This window comes from Trifolium pratense, linkage group LG2 (assembly GCF_020283565.1).
Source record: "Trifolium pratense cultivar HEN17-A07 linkage group LG2, ARS_RC_1.1, whole genome shotgun sequence".
Lineage (NCBI taxonomy): Eukaryota > Viridiplantae > Streptophyta > Magnoliopsida > Fabales > Fabaceae > Trifolium > Trifolium pratense.
The window spans coordinates 33,477,884-33,501,885 of NC_060060.1; the positions used below are offsets into that span (position 1 = coordinate 33,477,884).

A 24,002-nucleotide genomic window follows, 5' to 3' on the forward strand; every position below is an offset into this window, starting at 1 on the left:
AAGTTTTAATAAAAACCAAATAAAATTTAAAATATTTATTAGGATTAAAAACATGTTAAATCTTTATTTTTATTTTTGGTCAAGAAAAGATCATATTAAAAAATATTACTAGTAGTACCTGTACAAGTGATATATATAATATTAGTGGCACGTGCGATTTAGTGGCAGACCTAAAGACGTAAAAGTATCTAACCAGGAGACAGACACAAGAGAGGCGGAATCTGAAACTGCGCGGCTGTGTATCTCTCTGTTTCACCGTTTTCTCCGAACAAATCTTCGTTCACGTTCAACGTTAGGTATTGTTCTAAGATGTTCATTCATTCTTCTTCACTTCAGTACTCGAATATTCTCGATTCAAGTTTATGTTTTTATTACCATTTGCTAATTTTATTTCTTAAAAAATTGATGGGTTTTGTTTAGATTCTTGTATGGAAATTGTGGGGTTCTTGGGTTTACTTTGATTTTAGCTCTAATGTTGTGAATTGTGATAAAGGTACTGTCTTTGGGTTCTTTTATCGTTTTAGGGATTCAGGGTTTTGGGTTTACTTTAATTTTAGTTCTAATGTTGAGAATTGTGATAAAGTTACTGTTTTTAGGTTCTTTTGTCATTTTAGGGATTGAGGGTTTTGGGTTTTGCAAAAATATATTTTTCTAGTTGTAGTTGTACTTCATTTGTGGTTCTACTTTATCATTAATACTATGACAAAAAAACTCATTCACAAAGATATATAATTGTGTATTTGAGATTTGACTGGGTTTATTCATGTGGAATGTGTATGATTTCTTCTACTTGTTTATGTATGTATGTGGGATGAGATTTGGGATTTGAATCTCTACGGGAGTGGGTTGTGTTTTTATTCATGTATGGAAATCATGTGATTGTTGGGTTCATTACTTTGGTTTTGGCCCTAATGTTGAGAAATGTAATAAAGCTAATGCCATTGGGTTCTATGATCATTTTAGGGGATCGAGGGTTTTGGGTTTTGCAAGAATATTCTTATAGTTGTACTTCTACATCAATTGTGGTTCTACATGACAGTACTATGACAAAGCCGTTTTTTTAATTAGTTCTCTCAGGATCTTACACAGACGTTTAATTGTATATTTGAGGTGAATTTGATTGGGTTTATTCAGGCGACGTGTGAATGATTGTGTTTCTTTCTTCTGCTTGTTCGTGTATGTGGGATGTGATTTGGATCACTACAGTTAATTTAAATATTTGGGGGTAATGCTAGTTTTCCTACAAATATGCAGTTTCAAATGTCTGATGCGGATGAGTTTCGTTGCTTCATTGGTGGCCTTGCATGGTCAACATCTGATAGAAAGTTAAAGGATGCATTTGAAAAGTATGGCAAGCTGCTTGAGGCAAAGGTAATTAATTTCACATTTTTACTGTTCGTTGTTATCATCTTGTTACCGTTTCATGCTTGTTAGTTGTTTTGCGTAATATGTGTGTATCCGACTGTACTTTTCCAAGTTCTGCGATTTTTCTTATATTCTTTGTTAACATTGCACAAAATTGTAGTAAATGAACTTATTTCTTGGAAAATTGGGCAAACCAAACATAAGGATATTGGTGATGGCTCTGTTGGGATAAATAGCTTAATTAAGCACTTATGGCATTAATGTTTCCCATATAAGTGTATGTATAAAAAATTTCTATAACATAAGCTAAAATAAAGGCAAACTAATTTCACAAGCTATCCTAGTCCTAGATAGTCTATGGACATATCATACGATGTTTTTATAAGCTCTCACAAACCGCCTCCATGTGCTTATGCAGTAAATAAGCTCAAATAAGTCAATTCAAGACAGACCCATGATAAAATTGAGTTTCTATTGAATTTACTTTTTAAACTTGTCATGTGACTATTAAAAACCTTTAATCTCAACCTTCTATGTATAATTGTATGGTTGAGATTTACTCCTCTCACTCATACAAATAGCACTTACGCTAGACACATATCCCCCACCCCAACACACATTTTCTTGCTAACAATTATTCATTGGTATTTAAGGCGTTAAAAATTATGATTTAGGTGGTGGTTGACAAGTTCTCTGGACGTTCACGTGGTTTTGGGTTTGTCACATTTGATGACAAGGAAGCAATGGAAGAGGCTATTGAGGCTATGAATGGAATCGACTTGGATGGTCGAACTATTACTGTTGATAAAGCTCAGCCTCAAGGGTCAAGTAGAGATGATGACCGAGAACGTGGTCGTGACTCACGTGATCGCAATCGTGGCCGAGATTATGGAGGTAGTCGAGGGTCTAATGGTGGGGAATGCTTTAAGTGTGGTAAACCGGGTCATTTTGCAAGGGAATGTCCCAGTGAAGGAGGAGAAAGAGGAGGAAGGTATGGTGGCAGGGAAAGTAGATATAGTGGTGGCTATGGTCCTGATAGGAATGCAGATCGCTCTTCTGGTGGGCGTGACAGGGATGGTGGTGGTCGTGACAGGGATGGTGGTGGTCGCGACAGGGATGGTGGTCGCGATAGGGATGGTGGTGGACGTGACAGGGATCGTGATCGTGCTGCACCATATGAGCGTCGTGGATCTGGAGGCTATCGTTGATACATTTAGTTTGATTGAGGTACCAAACATGCATTGAATTATATATACTTTTTTGTACATGTTTTTCATGGTTCTGATGAAAAAATTATTGTGATTTTTGCAGTTTTTGAATTGGTGGGTTGCTGTTACTGCCTCAACTTCAACTTTTTCTTTTGATGACATTATTCTGGAATTTTTTTTATGGATGTATGATACTAGTGTTTTGATGTGCAATACTCGGAACATATATCAAACTCTTTTATGTTCATAACTGTCAATCGTTAGCTCTGTTGAAATCTTGTGCATGTTTGAGTTACCGTCAAATATGATATTTTGCTCTATGCTATTGCTATTATTTACTGTTGGTTATCATGTGATTTGTGAATCGTGCATGAGGGGTTACATATAATATACATATTGGATGCTGTATTCACAGTTACTCAGTGTTCTAAGTTGTTTTGTCCAATAAGTGTGGAATTCTTTCATAGGCACGATCACAAATCAAACTATTTAGGCACACACACATCAAAGAGTAAAATTTAATTTTGTGATATTAATTTAATGTGAAATTAATTTATTGTTTACTTAACTTAAAAAATTAATTTTGTGATATAAATTGTGTATTTGTTAGATGTCAATTGAGCAGATTGAATTGTCAAATAATAAAACTGAGGAGCTTGGAGTAAACCAAAATTCAGAGGCTGAGTCATCTATCTCTATGGCTGAACCATATGAATATGTTGAGAGATTGAATTTAAGAAAGCGTCCAAGGAAAAGCACCCCTGTGAGATCTCTCTTTAGCTTTGTATATTGCAATTGAATTTTTTTATATTTTTATTCATTAAAAAAAGAAGCTTTCTTCGTAACTTTCATATCATTGAAAAGATTTTTGTATATGTTTGGATGATCATGAGAAAGAGAAGATCAATTTTCTATATTGGTGATCAAAATACAAGCCTTGAACAAATATGAAAATAATGTTGTTCTTGAATCAATTCCAATATAGAAAACTGATCTTCCCTTAATCTTGATCGCGCAATCCAAACATATATACTTAAGTGCTTAAAATAATATGAATATTTTTTTTTTTCAATGATATGAAAGTTATGAAGAAAGTTTCTTTTTTAATGAATAAAAATATGAAAAAATTCAATTGCAATATACAAAGCTAGAGAGAGATCTTATAGTGGTGCTTTTCCTTGGACGCATTCTGAAATTCAATCTTTCAACATATTCATATGGTTCAGCCATAGAGATAGATGACTCAGCCTCTGAATTTTGGTTTACTCCAACCTCCTCAGTTTTATTTATTTGACAATTCAATCTCCTCCATTGACATAACAAATACACAAAATTGCTTGTTCAAAAAAAAAAAAACAAATACACAAAATTAATTTTTTAAGTTAAGTAATTAATATCACAATTAAATTTTACTCTTTGATGTGTGTGTGCCTAAATAGTTTGATTTGTGATTGTGTCTATGAAAGAATTCCTTACTTATTGGATGCTGGGTTCACAGTTTCCCAGTGTTCTAAGTTGTTTTGTGATTGTGTCTGTGAAGGAGGGAGTATTATGGAGATAACTTTTTTTTCTTAAGCATTAAATCTTCATGATAAAATCTTATACTACAATACAAAGTAAACTCCCTATAGTTTGTTTGTACCAATTCTCCTGTATAAATACAAAATCTTAAACTGTATTAAAGTATAAAACTTTGTAGTCAAGAAAAAGCAAGGGTTCTCAATCTAAACTATCCATTATGCAAATAATACTTCAACGGTAAGATTTGAAATTTCCCATCATGGGAAAATTAATTGTCTTTCCCACCATAACCAGCACCTTTCTTTATATGCATGATGCTATGCATCCACATTTAACCAAAATCTTTTCAAACTACATTTGTATATTTTGTTAACTGCTTAAATATAGATCTGAGTCATTTGATGCGGTCATCTATCTATAGTTCATATGATAACAAACATAATGTTGATTTATTGTCCATTTTATTAATCATGAGCTATCGTCACAAGTTTATATTCATTCAACTGAAATATAGAAAACTTGATTGATTACACTTTTTATGCACTCATCCATTGATTAATAGAGTAGCTGCAATTCCGGGCTGGTAATTGTATCCATGTAGGTTTCATCCTATCATGAATAACAGTTGATATAGCATAAAATAGGTCATCCATATACAAGAATCTTACACTTTAAATTGAGTTGTTCCTTTTCTGTCAAAAAAAAAATTGAGTTGTTCCTTTTTATCACATAAAACCCAAGAGGTGCTCCCCTATTTCATCCATTACACTACACTTGAATATAATTATTTTCATTCTATTTCTTCGTTGTTTTGTACAATGAAGTTACGATATTTTAAGTTGTTTGACTTGTGCTTAACCTTCAACTTTCACCTATAACTAGACGCGCTTTAACATTGCTAACATCAGAAGTTATCTCTATCAGCTTTTCCTATGATCAACAACCTATCAGGTTTTCTGAAACCCAACGCAGTACACTCTGCTGCAAATAATCAAAAGATAATTTGCTAATGTTCTAGCAGTAAACATCTGCTTCAGAAAACTTGTGACCGTTTTGAGGTCAGCTATTTAGAAACAAAACAAAATTAGTTAACCACCAATGATAATAAAAGATTTCATATTTTTATTTTTAACAAAAAGAAAAACAGGGAGAAAGCTGAGCCAAAAATGACTATAACCAGCATAGTTTAAAAGAGAATTTCGATACATTTACAAGCAACAATGCATTATCAAACCACTTCTGAAAATGTAAAGAAGTAAGCTATCCTCCATTCCCCAGCAAAAAGGAGAAAAATTGTGTCTCAGGCCTTTTTCTCCAAATTTATCACTTTCTAAGGTAAGTGAATCCAATGAAAATAGAAATTGCTAAATATGTGGTCTGAATTCTGAAAGCAAGAAACTACATGATACACAAGTCTCTATAATATCTCAGTAGCTTCACATCTCAGCTTTATGTTTTCAGAGGTTAAGCAAACCCACCAACAATTTTGTTCAGACTTCAGACAAATGCTGAGTAATTGTGATAAACAGTCAAGAGCAATGTTAATATAAGAACCAAATCAAGATAAAATAGGTTCAAAACACAGCACCTGACATAAAATTGTGTTAGCATCTCCCATAACTTGTGTTATTTGTATTCATTTTACAGTAAAAAGTAACAACCATCATATCATATGTTACCATTGATCAATAAAAGATAATTGCAGCATTCCATCATTATTAGTATGAAAACATCTAAAGTTGAAAATGTGACATTAAAATAGAAATCTAACTTACGAAGAACTACTGAAACCATTAGGTTTAAAAGTAAAAGCAGAAGAGCAAATATGATGTTAGGAATAAAAACAATGTGAATAACAACAGCTTCAAATTTTAACTACGAACAATTACAAGAAAAAAACTATATATACCAATTTTAAGACAGGTCTCTGAAATATCAACTTTCACAAGCTGATAATTGTAAAGAAGCATTACGTGACGGACATGAAGCATTGGATATTGTTCTCAATTGCAGGGAACAATTGAATGGAATCCACAGTCAAATCCTGACTCTCAAGGTTAACTATTGAGCTTTGGTTTTAAACAAGTTCTCCTACTATACTTAAAGGAATAACGATCTGACTTCCTCCTACTATACTTCAAGGAATAACGATCTGACCTCCTACTATATTTCAATTGACAGCAATCTGGCCTCCTCCTACTATATTTCAATTGACAGCAATCTGGCCTCCTCCTACTATACTTCAAGAAATAATGATTTTCCTCATCCGAGTCAGAATCTGCTTGCTCGCAATCAAGTCCCAACCCACAATCCTCTTCAACACCATACTTAGCAGTGCATACACCATCTTTTGGGCAAGTTATCATATCACTCCTTCCCATGCCGGGACAACTCAGATCAGTTGAAGAATCACTGTCCGAGGATCCTAATGAAAGCTTATTATCAGAACCACTGGCATTCCTTGAGTTTGATCTCTTGCACGATGAATCAATACCAACAGTCCACTTCTTTGGAGAACTTGTATTCAACAAGCAGCGAGTCTTTGAAATCTTTGTCGGGCTATTTAAATGCAAGTCAAAAGCCAAATACGAACTACGAACAACTTTAACAGGATCAATTTTGGAAGGCAGATTCAATGTACTCTTTTCCCTGTTTGCCACTAAACTCAAGGCATTGTTTGCCAACTCAACAGCCCTTCTAGCCGCCACAGCTCTCTTTATTGCCACCTCTCTAGCCCTAGCAGCCGCCTCAAGCTTCTTCTTCACATCATTTGTAGCCTCTTTAACCACATCCGCCACAGACCTAATCAAATTTCCACCACTCAAAACCCTAGAACTCTCTTTCACAACATCAACCTTACCCTTTTTCTCAATCCTCCCACTCTTGATTTTTCTTAATCTTCTTCTCCTAGCAATTTCCATATGTTTAGGAACCCAACAATCAACACATACAGAAAATTCAGAGCCTACACAAGAATATGACCAAGGAGGAACATTTTTGTACTTAAGGAAACAACTTTTGTGAACAGAATGCTTACATTTGGTACAACAAAGAGAATCAGAAGAAGTTCCAGAAAAGCAATAGGAACAAATTTGGGAAGATTCAACAGAAGAAAAACACTTCTTACATAAAAGAACTACGCGCCATTCGCTATAAAGGGGTCGAAGTCTGTTCCTACCGGTGCAAACGTCAATCTTGAATCCACAACCATGGCATTCGGTCAAATTGGGCAAATCCCTAGTTTTCTTGTGCGGATCGGAATTTGAACGATTTTCCGACGAATCAGGATTTTGTGGATGTGACTGTGTCTCGGTTTGTTTCTCTGGTTCATGGATCGTCATCTCCGGTGAGGTAGAACCTTCGGATTTGGTAGATTCAATTTTTAGGGTTTTGGCGATTTCAGAAATTAGGGATTTGAGACAGTGAATCGTGGATAAGGGAGGAATATTCAAGTACTAACTACTACGCGCGATCAATGCGAGTGGAACTTTTAAGTGAGTATTTACAATATTTATTTTCCTTCTTGTTATGAACTATTCCTAGAGAATAACAAGAATAAAGAAGAAGAGATGAATGAGAGAAAGAGAAGAGAGAATAAACTCTTGTATTGTTCTATTCAAGGTGTGTATTACATTGTAACAAAGGGGTCCTATTTATAGGACACAATTAGGGGACAAGAAAACCTACACAATAATGGACATTCATTACATATTATTCATAACACTCCCCCTTGAATGTCCATGAAGGATATTCTTTCTCTAAAAAAAACTCTAGTGAAGGAAAAAGAGTACATCATCATTTGTGTGTGAACTGCCTCATTAAAAACCTTACCAGGAAAACCCAGTGGGACAAAACCACGGTGAAGGGAAAAAGAGTGCAGAACATATTTATATCTCCCCCTCATAAAGACAATTATTATACATGGGATGAAAAATCAAATAATCTTCTGTACTAGCTGCTCCAAAGTTTTACTAAAAGTTGACTCTGTAGAAAATTCTGTCATATCTTCTTTATTATACTCTTCTCTAAATTAGCATTGCGTCTGATATTATCTTCATGTTGAGTTGTTGCAGGAACCATCATTTTGTAATAAAACAACGAATTTCTTGTATGTGTTGAATTACAATCCTCAACAAAAACATCTTCTCAGCTTGCTTGATGTAGTGCTAAAATCTTCACATGATTGGATGATATTGTTGTTTCTTTAAAGTATAAATAATTGTATGTTTTGCTTTACTTCAATATTTGGGTTGGATGAATAGGCAAAAATAAAATACTACGAAATTATAGCAAATATATTAGTGAGCTTAATTGAATTAAGATATGGTACTTCAGGACCAATTCAAATTGTTCATCATTTTCTTGAGGCATGACACATCAAATGACATTGCAACCATTTTTAGTATACAACAAATTAGGTTTGTCAATGTCAAACTGTTTTAACAATTTTGCTATATAATCTTATTTAAATTATAAATTTAAATGAGAATATCTCATAAGCTCTTCGGGAGTCTAGATGATATTTTATCATTAATATAAGCCTCAGATATAAATAATTCATTGTCAAATATAACTAAATCCTTCAAGGATCATCATTATCAAGTGAGCCAGTAAAATACGTTAAAACACATATTTCACATGAATTGAGTATTTCAGATACTACTCAACTTAATTAATTTTTTGAATTCACTTCAGGTGAATATGCTTCTTGAAAATCAATGATTGACATTTATCAATATACTTGATAAACAATTCAAACTCTAAACATTTTGTTTTTATTATTTTTCTCTTGAAAACTTATTCATATCGATTTATCTCCATCTGCAGATGAAATGGACTACTGGTCCAAAAACATTTCGCTTTGCAAAGCTAGTTTAATTTTGTATCAATTGCGTCTATCTTATTTAGGAGGGTGTATTGGATTGAGATTTCATGGGATTTTAAAAGACTTTTTTATGACAAAAAAATCTTGAGGTATTCAATCAAGACATTTACAAAAGTTAAATAAATCTTGTGGTATTCAATTAAGACAAACATGATTTTTTTTTCAGGGCAATAAAATCCGTTGGTATTCAATTGAGATTTGGTACTACTTTTAAAATGTCTACTGGTATTCAAAAGTCTACCGATTTTGATGGATTCTTCTATGGAATGGATTTTGAGAGACTTTTTAGTTGAAAATACACTTGATAGACTTTTTCAACAATCTCACCAAAAGCCTTGAGACTTTTTTGAAATCTCCAAGACTTTTTATTTTCATCATCACTGTATCAAATTTTTTTTTTCTTTATTTTTTCATAGTTCATCATCACTGCACTCCTTCTTCTTTTCTTTGTTCACTTGTTCAAGAATCTCACCAAAAGACTTGAGACTTTTTCAAACTCTCCAAAAAATTTTACTTTCATCATCATTATATCAGTTCTTCTTCTTCTTCTTCTTCTTCTTCTATCAAATATGTTTTTTTGCAAAAAAATATTTTAACAAATTCTACATCTTTTTTACAAACTTTTGATTCAATACAACTTTTTACGGCAAATTTTTTTTCGTTACCTTCATCTGCTTCTTTTCCCATCAATGGTGATAATGGTTTTAATTTGTGATTAGAAACATATACGTGAAAAAAATGTAAGGCTTTTTTTTTGTTTAAAAATTTGGATTCCCAAAAAAATATAATTTCTTTTATTAAAATTTATTGATTCTTTTAAAATTTGCCTAATATACAAAAGTTTCTTAATATATAAAGTATTATGAAATCTTGATTGTAAAAAGTTTTTTGAAAAAAATCTCTCAAAATCCATTCAAATCATGTGTTAAAAATCTTGATTGTAGAAAAGTCTCTGTAAAAAAGTCTTTAAAATCTCACAAAATCAATATAGTCTAACAAAATCTCATAAAATCATCAAGACTTTTTTTGCCAAATTTGTCTCATGAAATCCCAATCCAATACACCCCCCTTAGTCAATCATTTCATTGTCTATAATCCTTAATAGACTTTGATTTATGATCCTCATTGTCATTTATCACATATATAGCGCTTTATTATGTGCAAAAATATTGTCAACGTTGACTTCATCTCGGTTCCATCGTATTCCATTCATGACATAGTTTGTCGAGATCTCTATATTTTCGTAAATTACAGGTACCTGATAAGTTCTTCTGGAACTGGAAAATTAATTATGTCAAATACAATTTTCATATCCTCACTCGGGTCATCTTTGTTTTTAGCTCATTTTCTTATTTGAGGATTTTTATCTTTGGAACCGACTGACCTACCACGCTACAGGGTGGTTAAAATTCATTTGCAATATAAGATTGTCCAACAGGGACATCCATTTTGATTGGAGCATTAGCAGCTGATAGTTGATTTCATAGACTTTGCAAATGATATATCTTTTGAACATCTAGTTCAATCTATTTTATATGAGGATCAAGATGAGATAATAATAATTATTTATTTCAAGTGATTCATTTGAACTTCTGGTTCATATTTTTCAGCTGCTTATTCCCTCCCCCTAATATTGGGAAAACTAATTCACCATCGCTTGAAAATTATCCTTCTGGGCTATAAACAAATCCCTAATTATTGGCTCAATATAATTTATAAGGGATGAAGAGTCATATCAAATATAGTTTCCCAATATTCTTTAATAATTCATCGTATTGCATTATATTGGAGCAATCGGAACATACCAACACATCCAAAAATGCTTATATGAAAAATATTAGATTATAAAACTAAACTTAATTGCAAGTTAAGGGGAAGACTTTTGTATAATAACATATTGGCTTGAGCGAATCAATATCTCAACATATATATTTAAATGTTCCCAAAATATAAAATAGAACTTGAAGTATTGATCTCATAAGTATCGATCATGTAATTAACTTTAGACGCCTAGAGAATGGATCGTCAATTCCATTTTTTTTCTTCTTGTATTATCATATTCTACAAGATGTTCTATATTATTTTAATTGACATTCGATACTTATCAAATACTTTCTAGAAAATTAAATATTAAATGAGCTCTTAACCAAATTAGTAAAAATAATCTCACAAACTTCTGGTTGTGAGTTGACAACAAACACACATGTGACCATTTCGTTGTTGCATAAATTAAAATTATAAAGTTCTAATTGGTTCACATCATGATCGGTGTATTGATTTATAAATATCACCTTTCGTATATTCTAAAAATAAAAGATGCTCATTTACTTAATTTATCAACTTCTTTCGGGAAGTAGTAACACATAAAAATTATTAGATTGAAGAAACTTCAGGCCCTTCAATACATATAGAATTATTTTATATTTCGCATCATAATAGATTCGGGATGACCCATCCGATCTTGCCAATTACAAACTTAATATATATGATTTAAATTGTAAACTTCTGGTTTACTTGAACATGTGCTTGAGTTGCACAAATATTAAAAGTATTTCCCAAACTAGAGACAAAAGGTTGATACTTTCTTTAAAAAAACATGTCTCGTAATATTGAGATACGAGGTCTCCTTCGTTTTAATAAATTTCTTGGAGACTTGAAAAATATAATGTATTCTCAACGCGTTCTTGTTTTTCCTTCATATGTAAAAATATATTAGCTCTTCCGGAGCCATATTTTTGCATTGTGCAACATTAATTTCTTCAATTTATTTAATGGGTATAAAAATAGAAGACTATCAATTAAATGATTGAATAAAAATAATAGACAACAAACGGTTTCTTATGTTCCAATGGCTTATCATTTTATTTAATTATGGAGAATTAAAAATATTTAAAATCAATAAAGGTCATGTTATGAGTATAAGTTAAACTGTAACTGAAACATATAAATCTTACACTAATTATGTAACCGATCTTACACTAATTACACTAACATTACAAATAAAAATTATGAAATTTTAATAGGTACTCATAGTAGCTATAAAAAGTTATGGCAATGTGGAATTTATTTTGTAACCGAACTTACTCAAAGCCAATTCATACAAACTAATGATTAAATAGAACTAATTAATAATTAATATAAATAAACTCACTCAAAATTGTTTTTAGTCTTTACAAAAACTTAATCATCCAATATTATAATAATAAATTAAAATATACAATAAATTGAGGCACAAAAAAATTAAATTAAATTCTGATATAAAAGTGAAACGTACACCAGAATAAGATAAAGTGAAGCAATCAATTTGCATTTTTCTTCTAAATATATCAATTAAAAAAAATAGTAACCGTTGCTATAAAATAATTGAGGGAATTTAAAAGCAATATACACCTTTCACAATCATATTATTTTAAATCAATTGTATAATTTCTTTTTTTTTTAAAAAAAAAATCAATTGTATAATAATGCATAATATATCGAAAAAATATATATAGAATATGCATCGAAAGTATATGCAAGCAATATGTGATTAATCTTTCAACATACTCTTAAAATTATTTCTCAAATTTGCTACTTCAGGAGCATAATAGAGAACTATATATACCATTTAATATTTATAGATAACGATTATGAAAAATCATTTCAAGATGCTTCAGATCAAATTTTTCTAAGATGCTCTAAACTTTTGGGATGCACAACTCTTTAGTTCTCCAAGAACTATGTCCCAAATCTTCAAAACAATAATGTAAAATTTCATATTTTTTGAGCAATCCTTCATGGATGCTTCAATATCAAGGTCTGCTTTTTCTTCTTTAGTTCTTCGGGAACTATATCAAAATTGATATTTACTAACAACAAAAATCCTATTATTTGAGCAATCCTTCGAGGATGCTTTAATGTTAAATTCTTCTGGAATTCAACAAGATTATCATAATCTCATCAACATGTAACAATATAAATAAAAAAAACTGTGATCATGAACATGAATTAACAACAACAACAACAATAATAATAATAAAATAATAATGAATATAAAGAAATAGATTTAATTTTAAAGTTCTTCAGGAACTACATAACATATTTATAATGTACAAATAATCATTTGTACAATCCTTTGGGATGCATATATATTGAATCATTCATAAGTTCTTCAAAACCTCTATAATAGATCTTATCAATATATTATTTTTTTACATCCTTCAGGGATGTGTCACAATTGAATTCATCAAGATTTCATGGAGGACAAAATTTGAATTTTTAAGTTCTTTGAGAACTATATAATAGATCTAATTGTACGATCCTTCATAAATGTATCCGTAATGAATTCTTAAGAATTATGGAGAATAAAAATTGATTCTTAAATTGTTCAAGAACTGTATAACAAATCAAATCAGTTATTTATCCAATCCTTCAGGGATTGCTGTTTTTGAATTCTTCTAAAAGATTAACAAGATATTGATTTTACTTATATCTATGAATCTTCGGGATTCATATTTTAAAATATATTTTACGGTACTTTTATAAGTGTATGCTTATGAATCTTCAGGATTCATATTTTAAAATTTCATCATACTATGAATCTTCGGGATTCATATTTTAAAGTTTCATCACACTATGAATCTACAAGATTCATATCACCACGATACTTCTGGATCGTAGGTTTGTGAATTAATATAAAAAAACGAGAAGAAAAAAAATCTGAAAAAATAGAATAAAAAAAATCATAGATAAAATAAAATTGTCACTTCCCATTGTTGCTATACCTTTCTTGAAAGGGGAGAGACTATCGTGCTGATAACGTGTTATGAACTATTCCTAGAGAATAACAAGAATAAAGAAGAAGAGATGAAGGTGAGAAAGAGAAGAGAGAATAGACTCTTGTATTGTTCTATTTAAGGTGTGTATTACATTGTAACAAAGGGGTCCTATTTATAGGACACAATTAGGGGACAAGAAAACCTACACAATAATGGACATTCATTACATATTATTCATAACACTTCTTCTTTTTTTTCTCTTTTTAGAAAAGTTTTTTTTGGAGTCTCTTTTTCCAAAAGCAGCGACGGATCTACACAAATATTGTGTGGGCATGTGCCTACACTAAAATTGTCTAGCAATATAATGTGAGTTATTAGTGTTGTGACAACTACTCAACCCCAACATATCTTTAACGTCGGTTTGATTTGATAGAAAAGTGTGGAAAAAAAATTTTATGCAAATTAATAAATGAACTTAAACTAACTTTAGTTCAAATTCATTCATTAGTTTGTATAATTTTTTTTCTCTCACTTTCTTTCCATCATACCAAACGGATAATAAGATCTTGAGTTCGATTATGGATGAAAGCGTCTGATCTAACAATATTTTGAGTTACGACTTATGATATTTGAACTATGCATTTTAGTTCAATAATGAGCTATCATTGTGGGTTGGGTTTGTTTAACAATTTAGTTCGGTTTTGTTTTTAAAAATAGTTCTAATGTTCAACTTGATTTTGATATTTTTTTCAACAGTACATTTTGGTTTGAATGGGGATGCACCATTAACAATTTGGTTAGACTCGATTTTTTAAACTATGTAAACAGTTGAGGTTCAATTTTTACTGTGAACTGAACCTATTTGCAGCAACATAATTGATGTAGCCATTAACATTCCATCATAAAGTGCACCCTAATATAATAGTATATTCGTTGAGACTTGATCAGCGACGGATCTACCGCAAGCATTTTTTTTTATAAGCAAACAATATATATTATAAAGGAGTACTCAATTCCTTATAATATAAAGTAAATTATAGTATGTTTTGAAAACATACAATAGTATCTATACACCATTCAAAAAAAAAAAAAGACTTACGATCAAAACGACCCCTAAACCAAAATCAAGTGAGAGGACTTACGAGCGCAAGCATTTGTTTGTGCATGTGCCTGCACTAAAATTGTCTAGCAATATAATGTGACTTATTGTGACGACTACTCACACCCAACATATAACCCCTACAAAACTACAACATGCGCACTCTTTCAAATTATTACTATCATCTCACTACAAGAAATTTAACTTGTATCTACTCACAAAAACCGTCACTAAAAGTCAAAAGTCCGTAGGTAGATCCCACTTTGACTTTCACTGTCAGCCACCTTAGCCTTGTATTATGTGCGCCGTATCCTAACGAAATTTTGTCCTTCTGTCATTGGTTGTCACTATATGTTTGACTTTTACTTACGAACAAAATCGTAGGATATCTTAGAAAATCATTCTAAACATAAAACACCTCTAGCTACGATTTCGGCTGTCACTAAATATTTTCACGGTTCTTTTAGGCATATTTTTCATTCTGCTATATATATCCTAATAATTTATAAAATTACCATTAAAATTAGTTTGCTCAATAAACATAATCAAATATTATAATCAAAACCATTTGAATTTGGAACCATTTACTATCAATTTTAAAGTTTAAGCATAATATGGTCCGGGTATAAGTCAGTTTTTTTGTAGTGTCTATATTTAACTTAGGCTATGTTTGGATTGGTGGTATGCAATGGAATGGAATGGAATGCAATGGAATAAATCTATGTTCCATTGTTTGGGTTACTTAAAATATGATGGAATGGAATGGAATAGGATGGAATAGATTCCATCACATTCCATCACTTACTCACAAATTTGTTCCCCTCCAATTTGGGAGAAATATGATAGAATGATGTATTACTTAATTTTTAATTGATTAAAATACTATCTTATTCCTTCTTTTTATTCTCTTATCGGCAACATCTTCATTTACAAGTCTCAGGTGTCTCATGTCTCAGGTGTCTCATGTCTGTTCGAATTAATTTTCAGCAAGTGATTTTTCATTCCATGTTTTTTCTATTTGTTTTTTCTTTCTTCTCTTTTTATGACAAAAGTTTTATTCATATTCTAAAGTTAAAAGTTGTACCTACCCATAGACACACACAACAACAACATATAGCAGATTATAACAATTGCATAAAATCACACACAACAATTGCAGCGATTGAAACAATCTAACAAATTGATAAAACCCAATTATTATAAATAGTTGAGTATTAATTAAAATAAAGTAGAACATGTTGAATTTTACTTCGTTTTATAAAAATAGGGGTAAAATTGGAACCAAAAAATTTCATTCCGCTCCGCTCCATTCTGCTCAATTATAAAATCCCAAATAATGGAATGGAAACTGTGTTCTATTCCGCTCCGCTCCATTCCATTATATTTCATTCCGCTCCATTCCATTTCGTACCATTAATCCAAACGGAGCCTTATAACTCTGAATCATTATAAATTAAAGTTTAAGCATCAATTCTTTAATCTTTTATATGGATATCTTCCATTAATTTCATCTTTCTGTTATCTCCAATTTTCGACAGGAAGCATTTAATAAAGAATTAATTTGAGCACTGACATTTTCAAGCAATTAATTCAAATTAGCGCTTGTTTACCAAATTTCAGGGTAAACACTCTCTTTCAACATGACATATATGCATTCACAACATCACCTTCACTTTCATCTCCGCAAGGGAGCAAACATCTTCCCACCTTTGTTCAACTATTCTATTGTAATTGTAAAGCATGGACTTATTTATTTGGTGTTAATTTAAATCTATTGCCTCCACAATTTAAAAATTTCGGATTCGTCATTGGACTTGAGGATACACATAATCTGATGATAGATTGCATATAATAAAGGGTGATAAAGCCTTAAGTTGAGTTGGTGATTGAACATGAAAGAATTCACTATTTATCAGAATATAAGTGAGTTTAACTAATGCATTGAACTTGAGTGGTTAATGAGTTTCACCAAAGGACGAATCGTTCCGGAGAATCCGAGTTCTGTTTCTTGGTCATTCTTTACTTACCTCGTGGTCAAACTTCATATTACTAGGCCTATTGAGATCAATCAAGTGTGAGTAAAAAGCCTCGTATTGGTTGGAAGAGTTGAGATTGATCAACATATAAGTGAGAGGACCCATAAACTCAATGTCGTAAGGTTTTGGGTGAAAGTATGGTGTCAAAGTCACTTGTGTTTGTTCAATGTCCAATGTGTCGATCCAACCCAGTGATGCTGCCCCACACAACCCAACATTGGTATTAGAGCTCAGTTCAGGGAACAATAAGTGAGTGATGATTGATCATGGACATGGAAAGACTCACACTTGAGGGGAAATATTGAGATCTATCAAATGTGAGTTAAGTCTCACATTGGTTGGAATAGTTTAAGTTGAACACCATATAAGTGAGAGAAATCATAAACCTAATGTCTTAAAGGTTTTGGGTTAAAATGTGGTGTTAAAGTCACTTATATATGTGGTTGCTCAATATTCAGTGTGTCGATCAAACCCAGTGTAACTCTCCCTTTACCGCCCAATAAATCCCTTCCTTTAAGAACCAGGGTTAACAATAAATAAAAGAATTTAAGTGAGTTTTATTTTTATGGTAAATTTTAAGTGAAAGCTTAATTCTAGAGAGCTCGTAGATGATAACATAAAATTGAATGGTAAGGATGAACGTCCCTCATATGAAAACATTACTCACTACATGATCGAGGACTAATCCAATACATGAGGAGACTCATAGCGAATTTAATGTATTTAATTCGTTTCATTTTTTATTAATAATAAAATCATAAGATCTTTTACTTTTCTTTTTTTTTTTTTTATATTTTTAGAGGCTTTTGCGACTGTTTTGGTTATCTTACCCTCGAACTAACCCTGACAAGATTCGTAACAATTTTCACTTTGTGAAATCAAAATTTCGTTAATTCATAATGAACACGAAACCAATCACTCACATTTAAATCAAATAAAATCTGTATAAGTTTGAGTCTTCCACATTTTATATTTGCACTATCATTTGTAAAAAAGATAAATAAATATATTTGCACTGTCAGTCATTACAACAACCTAGAGCACAAGTGTAAAGAAATGTGTGGTAGTTAGCAAATATACGTGAAAATATCTTGGAAAATCACATTATTCTGACACGACATCACAATATAATATTGAATAAATATATAATAATATTAAATTAAATAATATCTTCAAAGTTTTTTTTTTTTAATCAATCTTCGAAGTTTTTCCGTTACACATTTTAAACATATTAAAGTTATTTATTATTATCCTTTATTAAGAAACAGAAAATACATTTAATTAATGTGCTAGAATGAATTCGGCAAACAGTAAGATGAAGATTCTTTAATATTGTTGGCCACTTGCTAGCTAATGAATCACGTGTGTATGTGTGGCAAACAGTAATAACGTGAAGCGCGTGAGGGAATCTGAATCACCCTTGTTTTCTATAAATGGGAAGAGAGAAAAGAAAATCCGCAACTCTCTCTGTGGTTGCTCCATTTCATTCATTTTCAGCGTAACTGCTCTTCGACTCTTCCGCTACTCTCTCCATTCATCAGTAACTAACTTTTCTATTCTTCTTTCAGATCTATCTTCCGTTTTTTCAATTTCAATCATGCTCTAACTCCTCGTAATGCATTTTCGTTATTCATCTTCTTTATATCCGTCGTTCAATTCTATTTAATTTTCGCATAATTATTAATTAATATATACTATTAAACCATGCTCTAATTAATGTTGTTACCGTTTGTTTGTTTGTTTGTTTGATTCAAAAAATAATATACTTTAGGATAGGAGACTGCAATTTTTTCATCGCTAGTTTAATCTGGTCAGGGGTCAGTTCCGGCATAAAGTGGTTTCAGTCTCTAGCCCCCTTGCGATTGCAGTTGCAGGGATCGAACCGTGGTCAGGAGACTGCAATTTTTGTTTATTAATTAATCATACGTAATGTTATTATAATTATAGATTTGAAGGGAATTTACTAGATCTTGTGTGATGTATTGTTTTCATGTTTAGCTGCTTTTGTTTTGGATGGTTGATTGGTTTCACTACTCTTGCTTGCATGCACGGTCTTTAATTAAAGTTTCTAAAATTTATTTATGCATTTTTTATATCATGTTCTTGTTACATTCAATGGATCATTGAAATGCTGGCGTTTTGGATTCGTTGGTATCTTTTAAAATATTTTGATTTTAGTTGAGTTCCCATGTTTATGATGAGATGTGTTATTTAAATTTAAACCTACAAAAACCGACACCATATTTGGATACTGTAAATAAAACAACCTGCATGGAAGTGTTGATGTTTGCCTGAGGAGAGAGAAGAGGATTATTTATTAACGGGAAACTGTATTTTATTATACGGTGTTTGTGTTTGAAAAACATTTCCATTTTATGATATACCCTTGATTTTGTAAGCCAATTTTTGTCAGGTGTTTTTCTGTTGTTGATAACAAAATGGTTGGAAGTGTTGATGTTTTGGGCGATGATTTGAGCATTAACGGAGCAGTTGAAGTATTGCCTGATGATTTTGATGTGGCTGCCATTATCAAAGATCCTTTGCCTCCTGTAGTTGCAGAAAATGGCACTGACAAGGTGGAGGTTCAGATCAATGCGGGAAAAGAGAGAAGGGAAATAGTACTGGGGAGAAATATTCATACCACTTGTCTAGAAGTCACGGAGCCAGAAGCAGATGATGAGATTACTGGGGATCGTGATGCTCATATGGCAAGTGTGTTGGCCAGATACAGAAGATCTTTAACTGAAAGGACAAAGTATCATTTAGGTTTGACGATATTTGCTCTTTCCATCCTTTTACTTTACTGATTGCATTTATGTTATTGTTGTATGTGGGTTGTCGTCTGTGCCGGTTCTGGATATAAAAGAAAATAGTGTTTATTAATAACAATCCGAGAGACTTGGACTCTCCCTCTAATCAAATCCTTTTCACGAAATACCTGCCTATATTGGATGATTCCAATTTATTCCCTTAATTGCCAATATATTCTCTATTTTTCTCTCAATGGGCCAATGGTAACAGCCTTGACCCTTGAGTCATAATCCTCTGCATCCATCCCCATTCATTTTAAACATAAAACCAGTTTGCCAACAGGATATCAACCAAGTAATTCAAATCATTGTGCTGCTTTTAGTTTTCTTTCTAGGATTTAGGTTTATGTATACTCAAGATTTGGCACTATGGTTTATGACTTGACTGTGGACATACTGAAAAATCAACTAACTCCATCGCAACGTCGACCCGGCACCCACCAATTGCCACTAACTTGAACTTATGCTTTAGCTCACTTCCATTATATTTCTGATGCTAAGCCTGTCTTGACTAGCTATTTTTGGTCAAAAGTAAGAACTTTCTCTAAAGGTCCTGTGTTTTAATTTGAAGACGTTCTAAATTTTTGTGGTATACATTACAAATCTAATTAAAAACAATATTGTTTTTAAACTATCAAAGAACATAGTATCTGTTTTGGTTTCTGTCACAAAAAACATGCTACAGCCTGCTAAAATGGACATCCCTCTGAACCATCTCTACTGAACTGCTAGTGTTTTTCCATAATCTGGACTTACTTGTGGTTACTATGAAATTTTGAAATCTCTGATGGTCATGGTTTTGTATCATCCAAATTTAAATTGAAATAGAATCTTTAAGATAAACCAATGCACTTTAAGGAGGTTCCAATGAATGAACAACACTTACAATCCTGGGTTTTTTAATTGTTGGAGATATTGACATGAAGAGTTCTGATTATTTCTTCAATTCATGGACCCACATCCATTTTGGTGGGATATTTCATTTACATATGTTGGGTTTAAAAATCTTAATTTCTAGTGTAGGAAGGAAACTTGATTGTGTCTGCAGGAAATTGCCCAAACCACCTAAGCCTAATTTCCACAATCTTTTCTACTATAGGTGCTACCCCAACTCTCTCTCTAATGTTGTCATTTCTAATCCTATCCCATCTAGTCTTACCACACATCCAACGCAACCTCATCATCTCTGCTACGCTTAATTTATTTTTGTGTTGGTTCTTTACAACCCAATACTATGTCCCGTACAACATTGCCGCCAGAAAGCGCCATGATACCACCATCCTTCACAAATCGGTCATGGCAGTTATTGAATTCTGCCACCCAATCCGCCATGGCTGATATTGGTTTAGAATGAACATGCAGCTGCGTCTGTGCTATTCTAATTTCACTGCATATTACCTAAAATACACATTTGAAGGTTCTGCATGTGAGAAAGTAGATGGGTACATACAATACAACTAGAAAACATTCAATTGACTGGATCCATGAAGAAATCTTTCTATTTGTTAAGAGCATTTCATATGCTTAAAGAATGCTAAGATCATTCTTTAGAGGAAATTTCTTTTGCAACCTTGCATATATTTTTGGAACTTAACATTTGATGAATCTATAACAGTGCATTTAAATTATTTTTAATTCCATTTACGAAGTAAATTTTATTAGGAGTTTTGCAACTTTAGAAGCTCACTTCTTCAACAAATCTCTGTAATTAATTAGGCCTAGCATTTCATTTAATCTATGAATAAACTTTGCAGGCTACCCCTATAATTTAGATTTCGATTATGGTGCACTCTCTCAACTTCAGCACTTTTCCATAAACAACCTTGGAGATCCATTTATTGAAAGCAATTATGGTGTCCACTCCCGGCAGTTTGAAGTTGGTGTTTTGGATTGGTTTGCCAGATTGTGGGAATTGGAGAAAAATGAGTACTGGGGCTATATAACAAACTGTGGCACAGAAGGCAATCTCCATGGCATCCTAGTTGGGTTAGTGTCGGCTAAATTTATTTGCTTCAACATTATGAAAATTTGTAAAGAACATGAAATATGGTTTAAATGACTTTTGCAGGAGAGAGGTGTTACCAGATGGGATTTTGTATGCCTCACGGGAGTCACATTATTCAATTTTTAAAGCTGCCCGTATGTACAGAATGGAATGTGTGAAGGTTGAGACTCTTTGGTCTGGCGAGATTGATTGTGATGATTTCAAGGCTAAACTTCTTCTCCACCAGGACAAGCCAGCAATTATAAATGTGAACATAGGTAAGTTTCCCTCCCTCTCTCTCCCATAGTCCCATGCCTCTGGTCATCTTCGTTATGTTGGTTCTGGCTCATAGAACTGAAATATTGCAGGTACAACTGTGAAAGGAGCTGTGGATGATCTTGATCTGGTCATAAAGAAACTTGAAGAAGCTGGATTTTCGCATGATAGGTTCTACATCCATGTTGATGGGGCTTTGTTTGGTCTCATGATGCCTTTCGTGAAAATAGTAAGTGCTAATTTTATCATGAATAAATAAATCATGTAACATGTGAGATATAATGTTGAAACTTCCATTTGCTATCTCCATATGTTCTGATAGAGAATGTTAATGTGTCATTTGTTATGGTTGTTTGCATACATCATATTAACGAGCTGCATTGATGCTTTTCCATGCATACCCTGTCTATCTTATGGTGTCTCATTTGTTCTGCATTTTCACTCTAGCAATAAGGTCATATTTCGTAGGCTTTATCCCAATTATTATATGATCGGACTTTGTTCATATATGGTAGTTGAGACTTTGCTTTACTATTATCAATTGACCCAATTGATATTAATATAAGCATGACTACCATTGACTATTTACATGCAGAAGAAACTCCACCTGTTATTTCAATTTCAGTCTGGGAATATTGTCTCTTATCTAATTTCTGACCTGATCAAATTTAAACATGAACAAGATTAAGTTTATTGGTTCTTTGTCAACACATCTATGTTTGACATAAATGATTGTTTAGTTGCTAGGTTGAGAAAATGAGAACTATTCTTGTAGTTATGTTATGTGAACCTTGCCAGTTGCCATATTCTTTTGATATTTTTTAGCCATTTCATATGCATTGACAGGGTTGATATGTGTAATAACAAAATAAAATTGTGCTTTGTCAGGCTCCAAAAGTTACTTTTAAGAAACCTATTGGCAGTGTCAGTGTTTCTGGCCACAAATTTGTGGGGTGCCCCATGCCTTGTGGTGTGCAGATAACAAGATTGGAGCATATTAATGCTCTTTCCAGGAATGTGGAATACCTTGCTTCTAGGGATGCCACAATCATGGGTAGTCGAAATGGCCATGCTCCCATATTCCTTTGGTATACCTTGAACCGTAAAGGATACAGAGGCTTTCAGAAAGAAGTACAGAGATGCTTGCGAAATGCTCACTACTTTAAAGACCGCCTTATTGAGTCTGGGATTGGTGCAATGCTTAATGAGCTTAGCAGCACGGTTGTATTTGAGCGGCCACATGATGAGGAATTTATACGCAAGTGGCAGCTAGCATGCAAGGGGAACATCGCTCATGTGGTGGTGATGCCAAACGTCACTATTGAGAAGCTTGATGATTTTCTAAACGAGCTTGTGCAGAAGCGTGCTACCTGGTTTAAAGATGAGAAGTGTCAACCATATTGTATAGCATCAGATGTAGGCGAAAACAGTTGCCTCTGTGCACTGCATAAGTAATTGTAGCATCTAATACAATCTATTCTAGAGTTTATGGCTGTAGTTGTTTTTTGGAGTTTTGTGTGTGGTGTATTTTAAGCACTTTGATGCACTTAAATAACATTTAGTCGTCTTTGCTTTCCTACTCACTTGGCCTGCAATTAAACATATTCAGTTTCCCCGTTGGAAGCCATAGTTACCAGTGTAGCTAAAATAAAATTGACGCATGAAGAAAGCTTTATTAGAGGGCGATCTCTTATGTGCACAAGTGGTATAGGTGGCGCACCATGCACAATCTCCCCCTAGCATTGTATTAAGGTGTTTTAGTGGATCTGATCTACTCATAACACCATAAATTTATCTCCTTCCCTCTTAGTGATTGACTTCTCCATCGCTCACCAGCATAGGTCTGGTGGTTTGTGGGAACATGGCAGATCCCTATCGATTAAAGTCTCTGATAAGATGAAAATCGAAAACCTCCATCTTGCCACAGACCCAAGCAATTTCAACCTCTTGTGCTTCCTTTCCTTGAAAGGACACTTGCGAAAAGAATCCACACAAACAGACCCAATCTATCTATCTATGATTTACAAAGCTAAATAAGAAAATGCTGACATGCTGTTAGGC

The 24,002-nt window shown here is 32.6% G+C and overlaps 2 protein-coding genes across 6 annotated transcripts; both read left to right on the forward strand.

Annotated features, from left to right (window-relative positions):
- Positions 1 to 140: 140 nt before the first annotated feature.
- On the forward strand, positions 141 to 2,893 carry LOC123910653 (glycine-rich RNA-binding protein RZ1A-like). 2 transcript variants are annotated; one of them, XM_045961822.1, is made up of 4 exons: positions 141 to 296; positions 1,255 to 1,371; positions 2,040 to 2,592; positions 2,677 to 2,893. In XM_045961822.1, the coding sequence occupies exons 2-3, from the start codon at positions 1,261 to 1,263 to the stop codon at positions 2,571 to 2,573; spliced, it is 645 nt and encodes a 214-aa protein (XP_045817778.1). In that variant the 5' UTR covers positions 141 to 296; positions 1,255 to 1,260; the 3' UTR covers positions 2,574 to 2,592; positions 2,677 to 2,893. The 2 variants fall into 2 exon arrangements, with proteins under 2 accessions (XP_045817778.1, XP_045817777.1); XM_045961821.1 differs by having other exon boundaries at positions 151 to 296; positions 1,135 to 1,371.
- Positions 2,894 to 18,159: 15,266 nt separating this feature from the next.
- On the forward strand, positions 18,160 to 23,520 carry LOC123910655 (serine decarboxylase 1-like). Of its 4 annotated transcripts, none has more exons than XM_045961827.1 (7): positions 18,293 to 18,411; positions 18,643 to 18,758; positions 19,285 to 19,637; positions 21,436 to 21,667; positions 21,750 to 21,943; positions 22,034 to 22,170; positions 22,830 to 23,520. In XM_045961827.1, the coding sequence occupies exons 3-7, from the start codon at positions 19,310 to 19,312 to the stop codon at positions 23,394 to 23,396; spliced, it is 1,458 nt and encodes a 485-aa protein (XP_045817783.1). In that variant the 5' UTR covers positions 18,293 to 18,411; positions 18,643 to 18,758; positions 19,285 to 19,309; the 3' UTR covers positions 23,397 to 23,520. The 4 variants fall into 4 exon arrangements, with proteins under 4 accessions (XP_045817782.1, XP_045817783.1, XP_045817784.1 ...); XM_045961828.1 differs by having other exon boundaries at positions 18,313 to 18,483; XM_045961826.1 differs by lacking the exon at positions 18,643 to 18,758 and having other exon boundaries at positions 18,160 to 18,411.
- Positions 23,521 to 24,002: the final 482 nt, after the last annotated feature.